This window comes from Gopherus flavomarginatus, chromosome 14 (genome assembly GCF_025201925.1).
Source record: "Gopherus flavomarginatus isolate rGopFla2 chromosome 14, rGopFla2.mat.asm, whole genome shotgun sequence".
Classification (NCBI taxonomy): domain Eukaryota; kingdom Metazoa; phylum Chordata; order Testudines; family Testudinidae; genus Gopherus; species Gopherus flavomarginatus.
This window is the reverse complement of record NC_066630.1, coordinates 21,082,102-21,102,077: the sequence shown is the minus strand read 5'-3', so window position 1 is coordinate 21,102,077 and position 19,976 is coordinate 21,082,102. Positions and strand designations below refer to the sequence as shown.

Genomic DNA, 19,976 nt, shown 5'->3' with positions numbered 1-19,976 from the left:
AGCAGCTGCTCAGGGGGGAAACAGAGAGAGAGAGAAGCTTCAGCAGGGCTATGTTGCTCCCAGCACAGAAATGGATATAACTGAGCTAAGTGGTGATTACCAAAATTTGTAAGCAAAGTTTAAATTAGACCAGATTCATATAGACTTTTGGTGTTTTAACCCTTTTCTCTTTGCTTGTAAGGTTATGCACCTTTGGGTGAATAAACAATACATTTGTTCTGAAAAAGTTGTTTTGAGGTCACTATAATTAGCCACTGCTCACAGGCTCCCAAAGGAAAGTTTCTTGCAGGTGCCTAATACTGTTGGGCCTGTCATATTTACAGGCACTGAAACACAGGGCACTGCAATCCAGAGAGCTAAGTGATTGGAACACAGTGAAGAGAAGGAAGCCAAGCCAGGCACCTAAGGGATGTACTCAAGAGGGACTGCAAATGGGTCTAAAACAATGGTTCCCCTGACAATGGATTTTGGAAATATATGATAGGAGAAAAACAAACAAACAATCTGAAGAGCCCTTATTCCTTTGAACAATCTGCCTCACTATCATCTAGGGTAGAAAGCATTCAGCTTCCCTCAATCAACTTCTTTCCTCCCCTCTGCCATTCCCAGCTTGAATTTTAACTTAACGTTCACACATTTGTACGTCTGTATGTGTTTATGCGGTTTCCAGCCTAATTTTTTCTTCTGCATAGTATATGCTTAATTTCAGAAATAAAACAAGCAAGGATTCTCCTAAGGGAGAAAAAAGAATTCTAGTACTCAACAATATGGTCCTTCAGACTGTTCTGACTCCCCCAACCATGAAGCACATCCACTGATAATTTAAAGTCAGAGAATTACTTGGTCTGCATATACATAAAGCTTCCATCCTCTTTAGCTAAAGTATGTTTTGTTTTGTCTTTTCCCTCCCTGATGGCATATTTTGCTGTGGATTTCAGTAAGTAACCAATGGTAGTTTTTCATTAAGGGTTAACAGAGATGGGTACCCCAATTCTATTTTGCTTTCACCAATATGTTTGCAACACAGTTCCTTGTGCTACATGCTGTTTTAGCCAGACAGTCCTACTGAAGCTACATGGAATTAAAAGAACCAAAATAAGTCAATTTCTAGTCCTCTGGAAACAGAGTTAGAATGCTACTGAAGAGCTCAAATGTGGCTGTTCAAACAGAAGGAAATTTTGTTTAGCTGGAAATTCTCAACAGACCTGTGATAAAACAAAACTGAAGGAGAAGGAGAGAAATGATATTGTAAGACGTTAAACAAAGACAAGATTTATCAAATTAGCACTAGAGCTTCATTGTGCTTCAGGATTTCCTGCCCTCGCCTATCATTTTAAATTAACAGTATTCCTGACAATCTTCGCTTACGTTTGGCTGGAAATGGTTACGTGACAAGCCTGTATGATTCCATTTTCCTCCTAAGAGATCGATACTGGGGTTTAGAACAAGCCAAAAGTGGGACAACTAATACTGGAAGTGGACTTCTTCACCTACCAGCTCAGCATAGTCCAGAGGCGTACACTGCCTTTTGTTCCTAATGTAATTCGAAGCATCATTCTGAAGTAACAGCTCTACCAAGACTTCATGTTTTCCTATCACAGCCTCATGCAGTGCTGTATTTCCCTTGCTGTTAGAAAGGTTAACAGAGGCCCCATGCTGGAAGGAAAAGTAAAAAATTGAATTAAATGTTATAAGGAAAAAATAGCATCAACTGGAGGCAGCACACTATCTTTCTCTTTGTCTCCTGTAAAAAAGCACAGAGTACTATACCAAAACAATCAATTAGAAACGTTTCAGCTACATACAGAAAGTGTAGATTGCCACAGTGAGTTCAACAACAATAAACCCTACAACGATCATTCTCCCCTTAATTTCATGAATCAACTTATCTTATTTTGCATATATCTGCTACATATCCCAGCTCATGTTGATGAGGCCTGAGAGAGATTTTTAAGAAGAAAATGCTTTTGTTATATTATCAACTTTTGCTACCAGTTATCTGGAATTCTGATATGTATATCAGGAGCAGAAAAGCTAGACACCAGGCACTAAGTTGTTAAATAATACGTGTTACTTGCAATAACATTACAGAAGTATTAATCTAAACAAAACACCATGGGGGAGGAATGCAAAACTGCTCTCAATTTTCCTTCCAAAAGTTTTAAAGAGAAATGCATTACTAGTATTAATACTAATGTTTTGTATTCAGTACATGTAATATTAAAGGTTCCATCTTAAATATTACAGGAGAATGAATATTTTAAACAAACTTTTCTGTGAAGAAGTCTTACCTCTAACAACAAGGCAGCAATCTCATGTTGGCCATTCAAGCAAGCATAAATTAAGGGAGTATTTCCATGTACATCCTTTTTATTTTGTTTAGCATTGCAATCCACTAGACACTTTACTACCTATGGGAAGAGAGAGATTAAAATGCCAGTTTAAAATACTTTAATTTACCAGAATCATAGAGTTAAAATACCATTGGAGTTACTGCATCACCATTAATGACACTTCTAATGGAATACATTTTCTGATACTGTAAATCAAGAGTGAAGTGTTTCAGATACTCAGAACCAGGTTTAATTTAAGAGTCCCACTGATGCAAAGAACTAGGAAAAAGATCAGAATCTGAGGTATTGAACCTTGGGCACCCCTTGCTCTGTGTTCCTATATTGTGCCAACTTGTTATAATGCCAATAAGGTGCATCTTATGTAGACAATCTAGAAGCTGATTTGTTACTTATGCCCATCAGACTTATATGGGCCTATATTTTCAAATGTGACTACTGATTTTGGATGCTCAGCACTTTTTGAAAACCAGGCTTGTTCAAAGTAGGGCTGCCAAAAATGGAGGCACCCAAATTTACCAGTCAACTTTTGGAAGTTAAGTTCCTAGAGAATGAACACAGATAGATGGAAAAAGCAGTAATTTCAGTATGTTTCCACTGGTCATGATAAGAAGCTTTAGTTATTTTAAGCACCTAATCTAGGAATGCTACATGCAATTTACTTTCCTTTAAAATAAGCAGGCTGCAGGAGATCCTTAAAGGATCCAATATAAATTTAACATTCAAAGAAAATCCAGACAATGAAAAGATTTTTCCTCTGTCTGAAGTCTGGATGCTTTGCTTGGTAACTGTCTGGATGATACAGCAATCATCATGGCTGACAAGCAGCAGAAGGATGGTACTGGCACAGTTTTCTACCTACTTTGTTTTAATCTTTTGCTCCTTAAAAGGTTAAAAAAAGTTAATTTGAAACTTTCCCCACCAGTCCCTATAGTCAGTAAAATAAAATAACCTGGTTCTGGGACATGTGAATTATATGCACACACACACACACGGCCAATGACCTTATAAAGGATGAATGCTCCACAGCAACGCCATCCTGGCATCTCTCATCCTAGTAGATTAGGGACTTGTAGGATAATTGGCACGGAAGTACTATACAGTCTAACATCAAAGAACTAACATTCATTGACTTAGGAGTTGTGGACATCTTTTCCTCCTTTTTCTTCTTGTTTACATTTTCTTTAATATTCTCTCTCTCTCTCTCTCTCTCAGTTCTCATTTCAATTCATTCTGCCTTTTCCTCTCTCCTTTCCACACTCCTGATTTTCCATTTTTCTTCCATTTCTCTGATTTCTCATCCCCTTCTCCATTTCTGTCCTTTCCACCTGCTTTCTCACATCCAATATTTTCCCCTTCCATTTACTGTCTCCCCTACATCAGTCTGTTCACCTACTTTCTCTCCCCCAGTCCCCATCAACTAGCTTATTTTTCTCCTTCAGTACTTCCCATGTCTGCAGCTCAGCCTGGAACCAAACAGGGAACTGAACACCGCTCACAGAGCTTCAAGTGGCACATCTCCCTGCTCTGGCTGTGTGTTTAAAGAGCAGAAGCATGTAGCACTCCCACCACAACAGTAAGGACACTGATGTGTGCATGCATACACACACACGTACCCGTGAACTCTGAAGGGAGAGACTATTTTCTTCCTCTGTGAAGTTCTCAAAAGAAACTGAACAAACCCTTTGAAAAGCCCAGGAGATGGACATGCCACTGGACAAGACAGATCCACCTGACTACAGTTTTGTGAAGGGGAGAAGGAAATTTCAATCCCTGGATCAGCATTTGCTAAAACTAAACTCAGGTGTGTCCAACACTGAACACATTCCATCTAAAAATGCAGCAGCAACTGCATGTAAAAGAAACTTAATGACTTCACGTCCTCAGATAAGAAGGGAGCACAACACAAAGAAAACAATGACCCAAAGTATATGAATACATAGCCACAAGGGAGCCTAAGCCAGGCAATGAAATGGAGAGAGGATGAAATCTCGTGAAAATCTACTGAAAACAGCGTCACTCCCAGTCTCAGCAAGGCTAATTTCATGAGGTCTGTTAGCAGAAATTCTGCTGCTAGCAGACAGCTATTAAATTAGTTTCTTTTTAAATCTTTAAACATGAGGCAGAAATTTTAAAAAATGGTCTAAAATGAATAAAAATATGTATGAAAAGCTGGTTGCACAAGACATTTATTATAACGTGTTTGATATGAAATGGTTCCATTTGAGCCAATACTTACATTTATACAGTAATTTCAGGACATTAAGAAGGAGAAAGCTCATACATAAATAATTTCAGTACTGAGGGAGTCGTTACTGCAGCATGGGAGGGATCTTCTCTCTCTTTCTCAGGGGAGTTTTCTGGACAGGAGGTTTTTTTAAAAGACATAAAAACCTTTCACTTCCTTTTTGCTCTACGTCAGGCTTACCACTTAGTTATTTTGGAACATGAAATAGTAGCAGATAGCACTGCCTGATACAAACTGCTTTGCTTGTTTGGCCACGAAGTTCAGACCACCAACAAGGAAGTTGTTTTTTGTTTTGTTTTGAAATGAAAAGAATTCTCTCACATAAAAAATGTTTGACTGACCCATAGTTCATAGAGTGGGTTACTGGGTGTATACGTTTTTCTAAGCATATGTATGATGAAGAGACATATCCTGTAGTATATATTACTTTTGTGGAGACTAGAACTATTACTCTGAAAGCTCAATTTGTCATTATTGACACATCCATGCCAAATACAATACAAAAAGCAGAGGGGAAACAACAATGTAAACATTGACAATTCTTTGGGATACAGATCGGGGTCAAGGCCTTCTATTCCAGAACAAAACAAATCTATTCTAGTAAGTGATGTTACAAATACACACTCTGACTGAGAATGTTATCAGTAATATTGCTGGAGGGCCAACCCCATTTCCCACCCCCCGAAACAGGACTGGATTCCTGCTGTGCTAGGTGCTGTACTAACACATATGAAGACACAATCCCTGCCCTAAGGAGTTAATAATCTGATTAAATCAACTTCAACCACAAAAATGTACATGGAAACCACATTAAAAGTCTACTCCACAGCATAGGTATCAGAGAGGTGTCTGAGCTTGGGAGGCTAAAGTAATCACAAAACTCAAATCTTTTCAGTCTAGAAGCCTTTCTTAAATGGTTAATGTGGGATAAGTCATTCTGCCTTGTAATGAGAAGTATCCAGCTGCCTATATATGGAAGCTTTAAACTGCTGAAGCTCAAATAATTTTTAATACACCCAGATGTGCCTCACTTGAATGTAAAGATATTTCTCACTGTTAATACACTACCCAAGGTGAGTTGTAAGAAGTCAGTGGATTGAAGAAATGTATATGGCAGATTAGTGTAGCAAGCTAATGGCTTGCCAATTACAGAACCAGTTTCTCCTCTCTTGGTTTTCACACCTCAACTGCTAGAACAGGGCCTCATCCTCCCTGATTGAACTGACCTCGTTATCTCTAGCTTGTTTGCTAGCATATATATACCTGCCCCTGGAAATTTCCATTACATGCATCTGAGGAAGTGGGTATTCACCCACGAAAGCTCATGCTCCAAAACGTCTGTTAGTCTATAAGGTGCCACAGGATTCTTTGCTGCTTTTACAGATCCAGACTAACACGGCTACCCCTCTGATACTAATGGGTTAGTTCTTTCACTCCAGGAGGCCTAATTTTCACTGCATGTTGACGACTTTCTGCCAAGTGACAAGTCAAGACAGTCTCTTGGACCTGATTATGCTTCCAACTGAAGTCATGGCAAAACTCCCACAATCTCCAAGGGAAGAAGAACTGGGATCCCAGTGAGTTAATGAGAACCATCAAGGCCCTCACCTATTCAGATCACGGATTCCCTTGAAATACCTTTAGTTCCTATCTTTGTACCATACAGAGAAGCTCACTAAGGGAATATAATGGATGCAGAGGACTCATACATGCCTTTATGACAGACTGCTCATAACCAAGCATTTTGAAATATATATATATATTCTGATATCTGCATGTGTATGTTCACTAATATAAAGAAGATACACACAAACTGGGAACTACTATTGATTTTCAGGAGTGTGGGGTGACCTCAGGTTTCTCAGGTTGTGCAGTAAAGCAGAGCTATAACCCACTTGCATTTGACTGCTGCAAAGTGACAATAGCTTGCCTTCGTAGCTTGGTACCTGAAAAGCATGACAGGCTTGTTGGGAAAACTGCTGGATGCTGCAATGTCCTGCAAGTCCCATCACCGTTTTGGATTTGGGAGGGAGTCCCTGAGGCAGCATATAAATTTAACATTTAGAAGGAATACATTCATCCTCAGTAGAACTACACAGACTATATTTATCCTGTGTCCCCTCTCCAACACAGGGAGCCAGACCTGTCTGGTCTAGTTTACTCACTTCTTCCTCCAAAACAAAATCCTCAGGCTGGCTCTGCACAGTCCATGCTGAAAGAGGCTTTATCCCTTACCCAAGCAGACAGAGAGCCTCACTGTGCCCAGTCTGCTTCTTCAGCATAAAGCAGCACTAGGAACAATACCATGAAGTCCCCTTTATACTCTGGCTTCTGCTGCCCTGAACCAACCCTCCCACTTCCTGGAATGAAGAGTGGGGATAGGAGTTTACTTATTTGTCCCCTTTCCTCCCCATTCTCGTCTCCTCCCTCCAAGGACACACACTTACTCAGCTACCACCCACACCCCAATAAAATCTACCTGCTGTGCTTATAGCTATGAAGAGAACCAGTTACCTGAAAGTGACCTTTCTGACAAGCCAGGTGAAGAGGTACGGCATGGTTCATATTCTTTGCACTGATATTGGCACCGTGTTTTAATAAAAGGTAGACTAACTCAGGGTGCCCATAAAGTGCAGCCACATGCAGTGGTGTAAAGCCATCCTGGTTTGTAACATTTACTCCAAGTCCATTAGCAGGGATTCTTGCAAGCTTCTGTTGGGAAAAAGAATAAAAACCACAGAAAACTGATCACAACACTTTCTATTGAGTAAAGAGCATAGTATATACGAAACAGGCAGACAGACATTACAAACACTATTGTCCAGGAAGTCTTGTTTAAGACCTTCAGTGAGATACCTGGTAAAGCCAAGCAGTTGGGTGGCACTGGCACCAGCAGCCTGAGCCAAAGCCCCACACAGTCAGCCAATCAGACGGGAGCGAAAAAAGGCAAGTGGCACAGCAGCATAGTGCCCTGAAAATTGGCACCCGGGGAATTATTGCCCTGCTGCCCCACCCCTAGAACTGGCCCCAAGCACCGGTGATGGATAATTGTCTTATTTTTCCCTTCCTTAAACAAGATAGGTTACTACAGAGAAATTTCACAAACAGATCCTTATTATTAGCAGAGACTGAAAACTGCTCAATTTGACATGTGATTTAGAGATCCAGACTTGCATAAGTTGTTAGCTCTATAGGATACAGTATAGTATGACTGTCATAACATTTCTTCCCAGATCTGGACCTTAGCGTCCAAAGTATGGGTGTTAGCATGAAAACCTCCAAACTTAGTTACCAGCTTGGACCTGGTACTGCTGCCACCAGCTAGGAATTATACAGTGCCTAGCTTACTGTGGTCTCCCCAAAACCTTCCCTGGGGGACCCCCAAGACTCAGATTCCTTAAGTCTCACAACAAAGGTGAATAAACCATTTCCCTTCCCCCTCCTCCCCTCCAGGTGTGCCCTCCCTGGGTTCCTGGAGAGATATACAGAAGCAAGCTCCGTGAATCTAAACAGAGGGATTCCACCCTCCCTGTTTCAAGTCCTTGAAACACAAGCACCGAGAGAGCTAACCTCTCCCCCCCCTCACCCAGAGGGTATGCAAAGTCAGGCTTAGTAAATCTAACACAAAGAGATTTTCCCCCTGACTTCTTCCTCTCACCAATTCCCTGGTGAGCTGCAGACTCAATTCCCTGGAGTCCCCACTAAAGAAAAACTCCAACAGGTCTTAAAAAGAAAGCTTTATATAAAAAGAGTGAAAAAGGACATAATATATAGTCTCTGTATCAAGGTGACAATATACAGGGTCAATTGCTTAAAGGGAAAAAATGAATAAACAGCCTTATCCAAAAAGAATACAATTCAAAACACTCCAGCAACTACACACATGTAAATACAAAAGAAAACAATATAAACCTATTGTCTTACTATCCTTGTACTTACAACTTGGAAACAGAAGATTAAAAAGCCAGGAGATAGAAAAATCACTCTCAGAGCCGAGAGGGTCAGACCCAAGACAAAGAACAAAGAACTCACACCCAAAACTTCCCTCCACCCAGATTTGAAGAAGTCTTGTTTCCTGATTGGTCCTCTGGTCAGGTGTTTGGTTCCCTGTGTTAACCCTTTACAGATAAAAGAACATTAACCCTTAGCTATCTGTTTATGACAATGACTGGTAAGAGTTAAAGTTATACCTCACATTTGTTTTACACACTTGATTGTAGAACTGAACACAGTCTGCATTCTTAGAGATTAGTTTACTTCCCTGCTATGAGAAGGTCCAGCTTCTGAGGGCTACAACTACAGCTAAAATTAATTCCAGTCCTATGGAAACAATCTATGGCACCAATATAATGTATACTAATAATTGCTAGTGTCTTTGGGAAATCACAACATTTGAGGAAATGGAATTCTGCAGATGTGCTAAACCTTACTGATCTGCATTCATGTGACAGCCCTTTAGGAATCAGTACCTGACTGAGATAGAACAGTAGGAGGGGCTATATGGCATGAATTCCTTGGAGGCCATCAGGAAAAAGTCGCTTAAAATCTAACTGGGATGTGGCCTACAGACTACTTAGAGAATGTCCTGTTCTATTGCTCTCAGACTGCATGGAAGCCAAATTTTCACAATGGCAGCAAACCTTTCCCATTTTCCCTCTTCCCAACTGCAGTGTGTAGTTGCAAGACTACTTAACAAATGCCTTCTTATTTTTATTCAAGAGCCAGGTAGTCAGTTAGCTAAACTAAAATGTCTCAAAGCCCTTGTTTCAGTAAGCAAGAGATTCCATCACTCAGTCACAATAATCCTTCTTCCTTCTGAGTTGCAGATAATCAGCTTTCTATTTTCTTTAAATTATGAGCGTTCCTTATTTCCACAAATGAGACCCAAAACATGTGTTCTAAGGAAACAGTTATCAGTATTTATGTATTCAATACTTCTACTAATTGGAAGGCACAGCAGTGGCTTCCAACAAGGAACATGATTAATCCCATATCATAGCCCGTTTCTCTCTACACAGTATGATAAATAATGGGTAAGGGAGACAACAATTCTCCATAATTTTATTTAGCTCTTTAGTTTTTTAGATACAGTTTTAATTAAAGATATGATAAACAATAAAGTGGTCTTATTAGTATTGTACAGATATTTATGAGGACAGGAAATTTCCTGCTAAGATATTACCAAAGAATAAAATGTTCAGTGGGCTGAAAGGGCAAGTTATCAAGGGCTCAGATCAGCAGAGAAATTGGGGAGGCCTAGAGCAGAGAAGGGGGTAAAGGAAACAACTGGGAGGCTTAGAGCAGAGCTTCTCTTTACCCTCACGTTTACAAAGTTACTCAGAACTTACTGAAAGCATGGACTACAAATCCTGGACCAAAACAATACAAAAAGGGGGTCAAGAAGAAAATCCAAACACACAAGTTTTCCACTCCTCCAGAAAGCAGAATGAATTTCTGAACACTGCTTCTCTATTCTAATCCTTTCCACAGCCTGATTTTCAAGTACAGCAACTTCATCCTTAAGGTGATGAACTCTATTAAGATCTATGCACATTTAATCACAGACCTCTTGTGAGCAGAGACGCAGCTGTGCAGAAGAATAGGAATATTATTTCCCTGGGCTAAAAAAAACTAACTACAGGAATGCAAAAGTTATTCTGTCTACAGAACAGAAAAAAATTCCAACCTTTTGTATTGGCTCACATTTTGAGCACTGGCATAATGGGTGACAGAGCTCTGGCTTCACTGTATCGTCAGCTTCGTCTGCTTCTTCTATGTCTTCCTCCAGCCATTCCAAAAGATAGCGAACCTGGCATAAAAACAAAGTCCCACTTTTATATTGCCCAAAATCTCTATCTCCTGATAATTACAAACATGTACGAGTTAATGTCACAAAAACAGAATAAGTTGGAGAGCCTGAACGAGCCAACTCCCAACCTTGGTTTCCCTGCAGGCCAAATTAAAAAAAAATTAATGTTACAGTTGACAAGGCAGCCAGCAGCAGTTCACCAAGTAACAATGAAGTAAATTATAAATGACTTCCTACTGCCTAATCAAGACTTCAGTGTTCACCTCTGCTCAAACCCTTCAAATCCTTTTAGCTTGGATTGCTGAAGATTAGGCCAAAGTTTGTGCCAGTTCATGTCAACGTGATTCTTTGTTCATCATGTGCTTTTAAAAGTATAAAAGTGACAAGGATGATGAGGTTTAACCAGCATATAAACTGTGCAGGTATAATACATTTTTTCCGCAGAGCTGTAACTTCTCATGAGCTGTATGCATTTCCTAAGCCTGGAAGGGAGGCCTAAGTTTGTGTCTAAATAACATGATTCCTTCATTTGTAAGACACATTTCCACCAAAGACAATCTACACATTAATGCTGCACATAGTGAATATTCACTGAATGTTAATGTCACACGTGGTTGTAAATAACAAAAACACTATTAAGTAGTTCTTTTTTGTTTACAGAGAACCTCATTAACCTATTGTAGACCAATGAGATTTGGGGAGTACCAAGTAATTGTATCTGTCTTAGGTACTTATATGGAGCCCATTATTGTAGTATCTGACTTCCTCACAATCTTTTAATGTATTTATCCTCACAGCACCTGGGAGGAAGAGCAGTGCTATTATCCCCATTTTACAGATGGGGAACTGAAGCACAGAGAGATTAAGTAGCTTACCCAAGGTCATACAGCTAGTCCATGGCCAAGGAGGGAATAAATCCAGGTCTCCCAAATCCCAGGGTAGTGCCCCAAACAAATGGACAATCGTTCCTCTCCAAGTGTCAGGGCTGGGTCAAAGTGGGCAAAGCATCATGTTATCCTTGGCCTCACCCCTGCACTCAAGAACAGTCTGAAACAAGGGTAAAGGCACTTATTTGGTGCTGGTGCTCCTCCCCTCCAACTGGTGCATGGTGTAAGGGCTTCCAGGGCTCACGTAGCTCTTCTGGGGCTGCCACAGGAATGGAGAGGAACCCGTCTAGTAGCTGCAGGATTACAGTAGCACGGAGAGTGCAAAGCTTTAACATGTGCCATCTTATTCCTCTCCTCTTAGGCAGCAGCATTTATAAGAGAACAAATGCATGTGTGCTGCTCCAGCACTAAAAGCCACTGCAAGACCATGTGAAAATGGCGGTTATGGCCTTATTGCTGAGGGGGAGAGTCTCTCTCAGATCTTCCCTGTGCCTTCCAACAAGCTGTGGCATAGGGCAAAGATGGAGGGCAATGCACTACAACTGAAGACAGACATAAGAGCATCTTTACTGGATTCCATAGTGGGGCTTGATGCTGCAGGAGTGCACAGGCAATGGATCTCCAAGCTGCTGCTGAAGAGGAAGGGAGAGGGGCAGCTTTTTTACAGGCTTCTTCCATTTCACCCACTCATTTCAATCCTGCAGGTGCCAGCAAGGTCTCCTCCTCATCCCCACGGTGGTTCAGTAAGCCACGAGAGCATAAATGGCTGGCCTTGCCCCCAGGCAGAAGCAGCTGGAAGGAGCACCAGGAGAAACAGTGAGGACCTTAAGCCTGTTTTAGGGTATTAAGTGCTGGGGGATAGAGATAGAAAAGGGATATGTTGTCCTCTCTACCATCCCATGGAGAGTCTGACTGCACCTGTATTCCCCTCCCTCTTCACAAGTAAGGTCTCACCTCTGAAGTGCAGTAAACTGAAAAGCTGAGAACATTTCTTGGGTAAGCATGCGGTTGTATAAGAGCAGATTAGCGAGATTTACTGTTCAGTGTATCTGTGCATGTCCAGCAACAGCTAAAAAGGGCAGTGTTTTGTCACTGCAGCACCCTGACCACAGGAAAACAATTTTCAGCACCCTAAATAGTTTCAGAATCTGCAAGGCCCTCACACTGCAGACCCTACTCTCCAACTCTGTATTGTCACGGAGTAACATAATCACAATCACAAACATAAGCGACCCCTACCCCTATCCGTGCCCATTAAAGCTTTCAGAATGTTAATGATGAGATTTGAATTTGTGTCTTACCAAAACTTTAAAACATGCTACCCAAGTATATGTTTACAATTACAATGGATTAATCAAGGATTTTCATCAAAAGGTTAAATGCACTTTTAAATAGACACACACATTAAGTATCTCATGAAGCTGTTATAATCTAATCTTGCTAATTAATGTATGTCACTTCACAGCTTCTTTACATTTCTGAGCGAGATGCAACCCAGAAAAGCAACCAGTACCGCACTCCTGGACTAAAGAGCTCTGTTTTGCAAGACTGTTAGCTCCCTAGATACCCAAAATATCTCTTTATTCTGTAGCAGATTCTCTTCCTGAAGTATACTATAAAACACATTCTACTAGAACACACAAGAACAGGCAATGACAAGCAATTCTACAATTTAATGTCAGGAGTAATTACACATTATGTGGTTCAAAGAACTAACTGACTTTACCATAGCATGGCCTAAATAAGCCTGCCTTTGGCAGGCAAAACATCACTGACTTCATTTCCTATTTGCCTAAATAAAGAGCTAGCCCTAAACACACCAACATCCCCCCACCCAGATAATCACCCCTGTAAAATATTTGCCACATTTTAAGCATCAGACATAATCTAAATTTATTTCAGAGGTGTTCTTTAAGGTGATTTTTCAAATAGGCAGGCCCAAAGCCACTGAGGGTTTTATAGGTAAAACCAATAGCTTAAAGTCCACCTGGAAACCAGTAAGCACCAATACAGGTCCCCTAGCACTGGCTCTTAATGAAATATACTATTTAAGAAAGCAGGCTGCTGCATTTTGCACCAGCTTCAGTTTCCATATTGAATTGTTCCATAACATGGTCTGCATCAGAGAGAAAATGTTGTAATCCCCCTGGCCAGACGCTGATAGTGTGAAACTATTATGGTCCCTACTAAACTAATTCTTTGAAGACTACTGAGGATTTAACACACTGTCCAAGTAGCCATTTAGGGCAACTGATAGCAGACAAACACCCTCAAAGGGGCCAGTGTTGTCTCTCCCATATCCTCTAACTTCTTCCCTCAACCTACTGGCACCAATTCAAACTCATCTGGACCGAATTTTAGCTGTCACACCTCAGTCTCAAAACAGACATAGTTAAGGTGCTCATCTGTGTCATCCAGGTTGGTCAAGGAAGACTTAAAACTGAGTTTAATCCACATACTGAAAACAGTGTACTTCGTGCCCTCTCCCTTATCCCCCAAACAGCCCCATCTATAAACCGAGTAAGAGGGATAAGGAAGTGGAACCTGCAGATCCCACAATTGAGACTCCTTGAGGTCCCACAGGGATCAGTTCTGGGTCCGGTTCTATTCAGTATCTTCATCAATGATGCAGATAATAACATACAGAGTACACTTATGAAGTTTGCGAACGATACCAAGCTGGGAGGGGTTGAAAGTGCTTTGGAGGACAGGATTATAATTCAAAATGATGTGGACAAATGGGAGAAATGGTCTGAAGTAAATAGGATGAAATTCAATAAGGACAAATGCAAAGTACTTCACTTATGAAGGAACATACAAAATGGGAAATGACTGCCTAGGAAGGAGGACTGTGGAAAGGGATCTGGGGGTCACAGTGGACCACAAGCTAAATATGAGTCAACAGTGTAACACTGATGCAAAAAAAGCAAACATGATTCTGTGATGTATTAGCAGGAGCGTTGTAAGTAAAACATGAGAAATAATTCTTCCACTCGACTCCGCCCTGATTAGGCCTCAAGTGGAGTACTGTGTCCAGTTCTGGGCGCCACATTTCAGGAAAGATGTGGACAAATAGGAGGAAGTCCAGAGAAGAGCAATAAAAATGATTAAAGGTCTAGAAAATGTGAACTATGACGGAAGATTGAAAAAACTGAGTTCGTTTAGTCTAGAGAAGAGAAGACTGAGAGGGGACATGATAACAGTTTTCAAGTACAAAAATGGTTGTTAAAAGGAGGAGGGAGAAACAGTTCTTGTTAACCTCAGAGGATAGGACAAGAAGCAATGGGCTTAAATTGCAGCAAGGGAGGTTTAGGTTGGACATTAGGAAAAACTTCCTGTCAGGGTGGGTTAAGCACTGGAATAAATTGCCTTGGACAGGTTGTGGAATCTCCATCATTAGAGATTTTAAAGAGTAAGTTAGACAAACACCTGTCAGGGATGGTCTAGATAATACTTAGTCCTTCCGTGAGTGCAGGGGACTGGACTAGAGAACATCTCGATGTCCCTTCCAGTTTAATGATTCTATGAAATGGGCGGCTGTTAGCTAACACCCATTAGGACCTCTCACAGAGAAAAGAACAAAGCTGTTGAAAAGTAGCATTTACTCCTGATAAAGTTTGTGGAAAAATCAACACCCAATAGAACTGAAGGCTTCTAATAGGTCTGAAAACTGACAGATCTTCTAGTACCAGTAGGAACACATGATCTTCATCCAAGACGCAGTCAGGCAGATTCTGTACTAAAGTCAGGTCTGGTGCTAGAGCAGAGGGAGATCTGAAGCATCCACGTATTAAGAGAATTATTTTACCACAAGCTTCTCAGCAGACTTACTCAGAAATGGAAGACTGATAATAATCATTCACTGCACAAGCAGTGGTTTCTTGAGCAAAAACCACATAAAAGTTTCCTTCAAAATATTTGGTAGTGAGCGTTCTCTCTAATACAACTCTTAGCAATCTACACCAATAATAGACACAGTCTTCACCCTCTAGGAAGGACATAAATATCTGATGTTTAATAAAAAGCATAGGTCATGGCATGAAGCTCTCCCCAACGACTCCAGTACGTCAGAAAGCAACATTAGACATAAAACTGAGTCATTTCTGTGAGGGTTTTCTCCCAGCTACCTTCCCGCAAAAAAAACTGACCACCAAACAGCTTAAAAATCAAATTACTTTTATCTGTGAAATAAGAAGTTTCCTTCCAAAGAACCAGACACTGAGCAAAGACACTTTGGATTAACCAGGCTATCTACATCCCGAACAAATCTGCTGTCTAAGCTTTTCCAGATGCTATGATGGAGGCAAAGAACTGTTTATTTGTGGCTTCCTGCACAACCACAGCATAAGAATTTTTAAAATCTTCAGACTCCTTAGGATTTGTTTAAAAATTTGCTCTTGCAAAACTCAGCTAGCAGTCACAGCAGAAATCTACAACAGTGCTAATGACTCTGCTGCTGCCTCTGTTCCTATGGAAACAGACTTCAGATTGTCAAGAACAAGATAAAAATATGATTATTTTAAAGCCCTTAACAGATACCCACAGTTGAAACCTGTGCCAGCCAGTCAGACAACTCCTTTCATAATGAACAGTTTTACAAGAGGACATACAGCAATTCCATTCAGCAATTGTAGTAAGAGAAGCCACAAGCTATAAACTCAAGAGATCTGTCATCAGAATGCAGAGATTGCACTAATCTGTACACTGCATTGTCAAATACTGGTTCATCAGTGTTGGAACTCAGTCTTTCCAGCTGAAACCTCAGTAATTTGTTTCATTTGTCTTAAATATTTTTTTCATATGCTTTAAGCTTTGGCAAAACTGAAAAAAATCACTTGTGCAAATTAATGTGAAATTGTGCATGTTTACTTTATTCTTATATACAGACTTAATCATGAAGATGGTAAATACCCCCATTTTATTGATGAGACACTGAGGGTCAGGCAACTCACTTGAATTTCCCAAGACCACACAACATATCAGTATCTGTACCACAGTAAGACCCAGGCCTCAGATTTCTAATGCGCTAGACAACAGTGCTGAACCTTCTGCTTTACTGTTTAACTCCTTTAGGAACATCCACTAGTTGTGAAGCAGTCAACATACACACACACACACTTTGTACAGTCTACCATCTTTATGATCTTTATTCAGTCACAGCACAGCACAGGAGAGCAGAGCTCATACAAAACAATAAAACATTCTAAACACAACATCCCTCACTAGCTTACCCTTCCCTTAGGAGTCCAAGAGGGATCATTTGCGTTCTGTCAACCAGGTAGGCAGGGTTCTCTGCCCCCTTGCCTACTCTGCCGCTGCAGCAGGTTCCCTACTCTTAATCTGGTGCAAAATGGCTCTCTCCCAGTCCTTTCATAGACTCCTGCTGGGGTCACCTGCTTCTTTTGGTCTCCGCCTGGTAAATTTTCATTACTTACAACCCCACCCTCCCTTCAGACCAGAGGAGGAAGTATCTTCTCTCAGCAAGAGCAAACCCTCTGTCCCAGGATACAGTAACTCCACATTTAATGTTGTAGTTATGTTCCTGAAAAATGCGACTAAGTGAAACGATGTTAAGCGAATCCAATTTCCCCTAAGAATTAATGTAAATGAGGGGTTTGGGTTCCAGGGAAATTTTTTTCACCAGACAAAAGACTATATATGTCGAGAGAGAGAGAGAGAGAGAGAGAGAGAGAGAGAGAGAGAGAGACACACACACACACACACACACTAAGTTTTAAACAAGCAATTTAATACTGGTACACAGTGATAATGATTGTGAAGCTTGGTTGAGGTGGAGGAGTCAGAGGGTGGGATATTTCCCTTACTGCTAAATGATGAACTAGCAATTGGCTGAGCCCTCTAGGATTAACTCTCTCATTCTGCAAGGCAGCAGGAATGGAAAGAGATATGTGCATTTCTCTTAAGTACACTGCCTTATTAATTAGATCAGCTTGCTGAGATCAGAGCTGCTGCATGCTCCCTCCATCCTGAGCCCTGCTTGATGGAAGATGGGTTAAGTGGGGTGCAGGAGCAGGAGGGAGAGGGACACCCTGACATTAGCCTCCCTCTTCCTCCCCCCCCCCCCAGCACATCAAGCAGGAGTCTCAGGGAGCAGCTCCAAGGCAGAGGGCAGGAGCAGCACATGGCAGTGGGGGGAAGGACACAGGTGAACTGCAGGCAGCTGCTGCACAGAGAACTTAGGGGAGTGGGGAGCTGATAGGGAGCTGCCGGTCCACCCTGGTTCCAAGCCCCCACCAGACAGCTGCAAGGAGCTGCTCTTCCTACAAGCAATACACAAAGCAGGCAACTGCTAAACGACGTTAGAAGGGAGAATTACACAACTTTAAATGAGCATGTTCCCTAACTGATCAGTAACGTAACAACGAAACAACATTAACCGAGATGATTAAGTGAGGAGTTACTGTATTTGACTTTAAATAGAAAAACACTGAGTGTTGATCCACATACATATAAAGCTTTCCTTGGCACAGTAATTTCATGATACAATTTTGTAAAATCATCTCTGATTCAGAAGCAGTACAGACAAGACCCCTAAATCATCACAAGTGCCTCCCTGACAAGACACTTTAGCAGCATTTTTGAAAGTGGCCTCCTCTTATTACACATGGCTGAGTTTTTGAATGCCCAACTTGAAACACGTGGGGCCTGATTTTCAGCTTTGAGCAGCCATAACTCCAACTGAAGCCAACGGGAACTGCAGGCACTCCACACCTTTGGGGAAAAAAATCAGACTCACAGTGGTCTGAAGTTGGGCATCCAAAATAAAAGACCATTTTTAGAAATATGGAACTTAGCCTCTCTATGTCTCAGGTTATCCATTTGTAAAACAGGGCAAAAATATTTACTCTATGTGAGTCTGAAAATAAACAGGATATAAGATGTCCCCAGCCCCAGACAAGTGGGTATTACTATCCCATATTACAGATTACGAAATGGTCTCACAAAGTTAAAATGTCTAACGACAGGAGGCAATAAGGACTAGACATAACTCTAGCAACCAGCTAATCTGTGTTCTACTCTTACTTTTGACAATGACTTGCTGGGTGACCATGAACTAATCAATGAGGTAAGGTGTGTAAATGTGGGGTTTACATGTTTACTTAACTAATGAGTGTACAGTATTACTGATGGTTCTTTCCTTTTCTTAATCAGCTTGTAGGTAAACTTATACCTACCATCTGACTGGCACAGAAGACACTAGAGCAGTGGTTCCCAAACTTCTTCTGCCACTTGTGGAGGGAAAGCCCCTGGTGGGTTGGGCTGGTTTGTGCACCTGCCGCATCCTCAGGTTCGGCCAATTGCGAGTCCTAGTGGGCACAGTTCACTGCTCCAGGCCAATGGGAGCTGCTGGAAGCGGTGCGGTCACTGCTCCAGGCCAATGGGAGCTGCTGAAAGCGGTGCGTGCCGAGGAATGTACTGGCCGCCGCTTCCAGCAGCTCCCATTGGCCTGGAGCAGCGAACCGCGGCCACTGGGACCCGTGATCGGCCGAACCTGTGGATGCGCCAGGTACACAAACCAGCCCGGCCCACCAGGGGCTTTTCCTGCACAAGCAGCGGAACAAGTTCGGGAACCACTGCAGTAGAGAATCAACTATATAATATATATTATATTCAGACAGATTACTGTATGATGCCATATCAATGTATCTGTTAATCCTGGTATGCGTTACCCTATGGGAATTTTTAGAAAGATTCATTATGTACATAGTGTACATAAACCCAGTATATCTTATACTCCGTTACAGGGTTTTCACATTCTTCTGTTTTATGATGAGTATTAAAAAAAAATGTATACCCCCAAACTTAGAGCTCTATTTTTTTTAAATGTCAGCTGCTATTTTTCAGTAAAATGTCTTCAAAGGTACCATAATTTTCAAGTATTTCAGAAGAAAAGAAGGAAATTGCTATAGTAGCTCAAATGTAACAAGACAGACAGTAAGTAACGCAAATTACAGGATCTAAATGTTCATGTTCGTATTGCTGTAGAAGTCAGCTCTTTATTGGAAGTGAAGTACAAAAGTCAAAATATACCCAAATTGTGTACTATTTAAACTCATTTTTACTCTGTACTTGCTGATGACATATAAATGCCAATTTAACTTTTCATTCATGGTCTCTGCTATTGCCACAAACACTAAATAAGAAAAGCCAGACTTCCATCCTACAGTATAAGCACATGCACAAATATGTTACATATGTACTATGTATACACTGTGAACAGGGAGTGCTTAAAATTAGCAAGTTGAAACTTTCTGTTCAGATTGATTTTGAGCTTTGATCAGTCTCTACTAAAGGGACTGGCAACCTGGGGTTCAGGAAGTATTTGCCAACTTCAAATTTTCATAATTGCTATAACATATGAAAGGAAACCGAATTGTGAACTTTCTTGAAGTCTCAGCTCTTTGCGAATGCAAACTGGGGTAATGTGCACATTTTTTAAACGCTGGCTTTAATTCACAAGGAACAATAGTGTATAAATTACTCAGAATAAAAAAAAACAAACAGAAAAAAACCACAATATCCTCATAATGTGGCACCCAAAAGAACTCCAAAACCCATAAGCCTTATTCATAGAGATGGAGACAAAAACCTGTGGAGCAGCAAAAAGAACAAGGATTCAGAAAACACGGAAGAAAGGAAAACAGTAATACAGGAACAGT

The 19,976-nt window shown here is 41.0% G+C and overlaps 1 protein-coding gene across 9 annotated transcripts in view; it reads right to left on the bottom strand.

Moving 5' to 3' along the window:
• The window catches only part of ANKRD27 (ankyrin repeat domain 27), a 96,543-nt gene that overhangs the window by 11,734 nt on the left and 64,833 nt on the right, over window positions 1-19,976 (bottom strand). For all 9 annotated transcript variants that reach the window (XM_050923051.1, XM_050923048.1, XM_050923049.1 and 6 more), the window contains 4 exons: window positions 10,286-10,408; window positions 7,114-7,311; window positions 2,292-2,411; window positions 1,495-1,656 (listed from right to left, as the gene is read on the bottom strand). In XM_050923051.1, coding sequence (XP_050779008.1) covers window positions 1,495-1,656; window positions 2,292-2,411; window positions 7,114-7,311; window positions 10,286-10,408 — 603 coding nt within the window. The remainder of the gene's footprint in view (window positions 1-1,494; window positions 1,657-2,291; window positions 2,412-7,113; window positions 7,312-10,285; window positions 10,409-19,976) is intronic.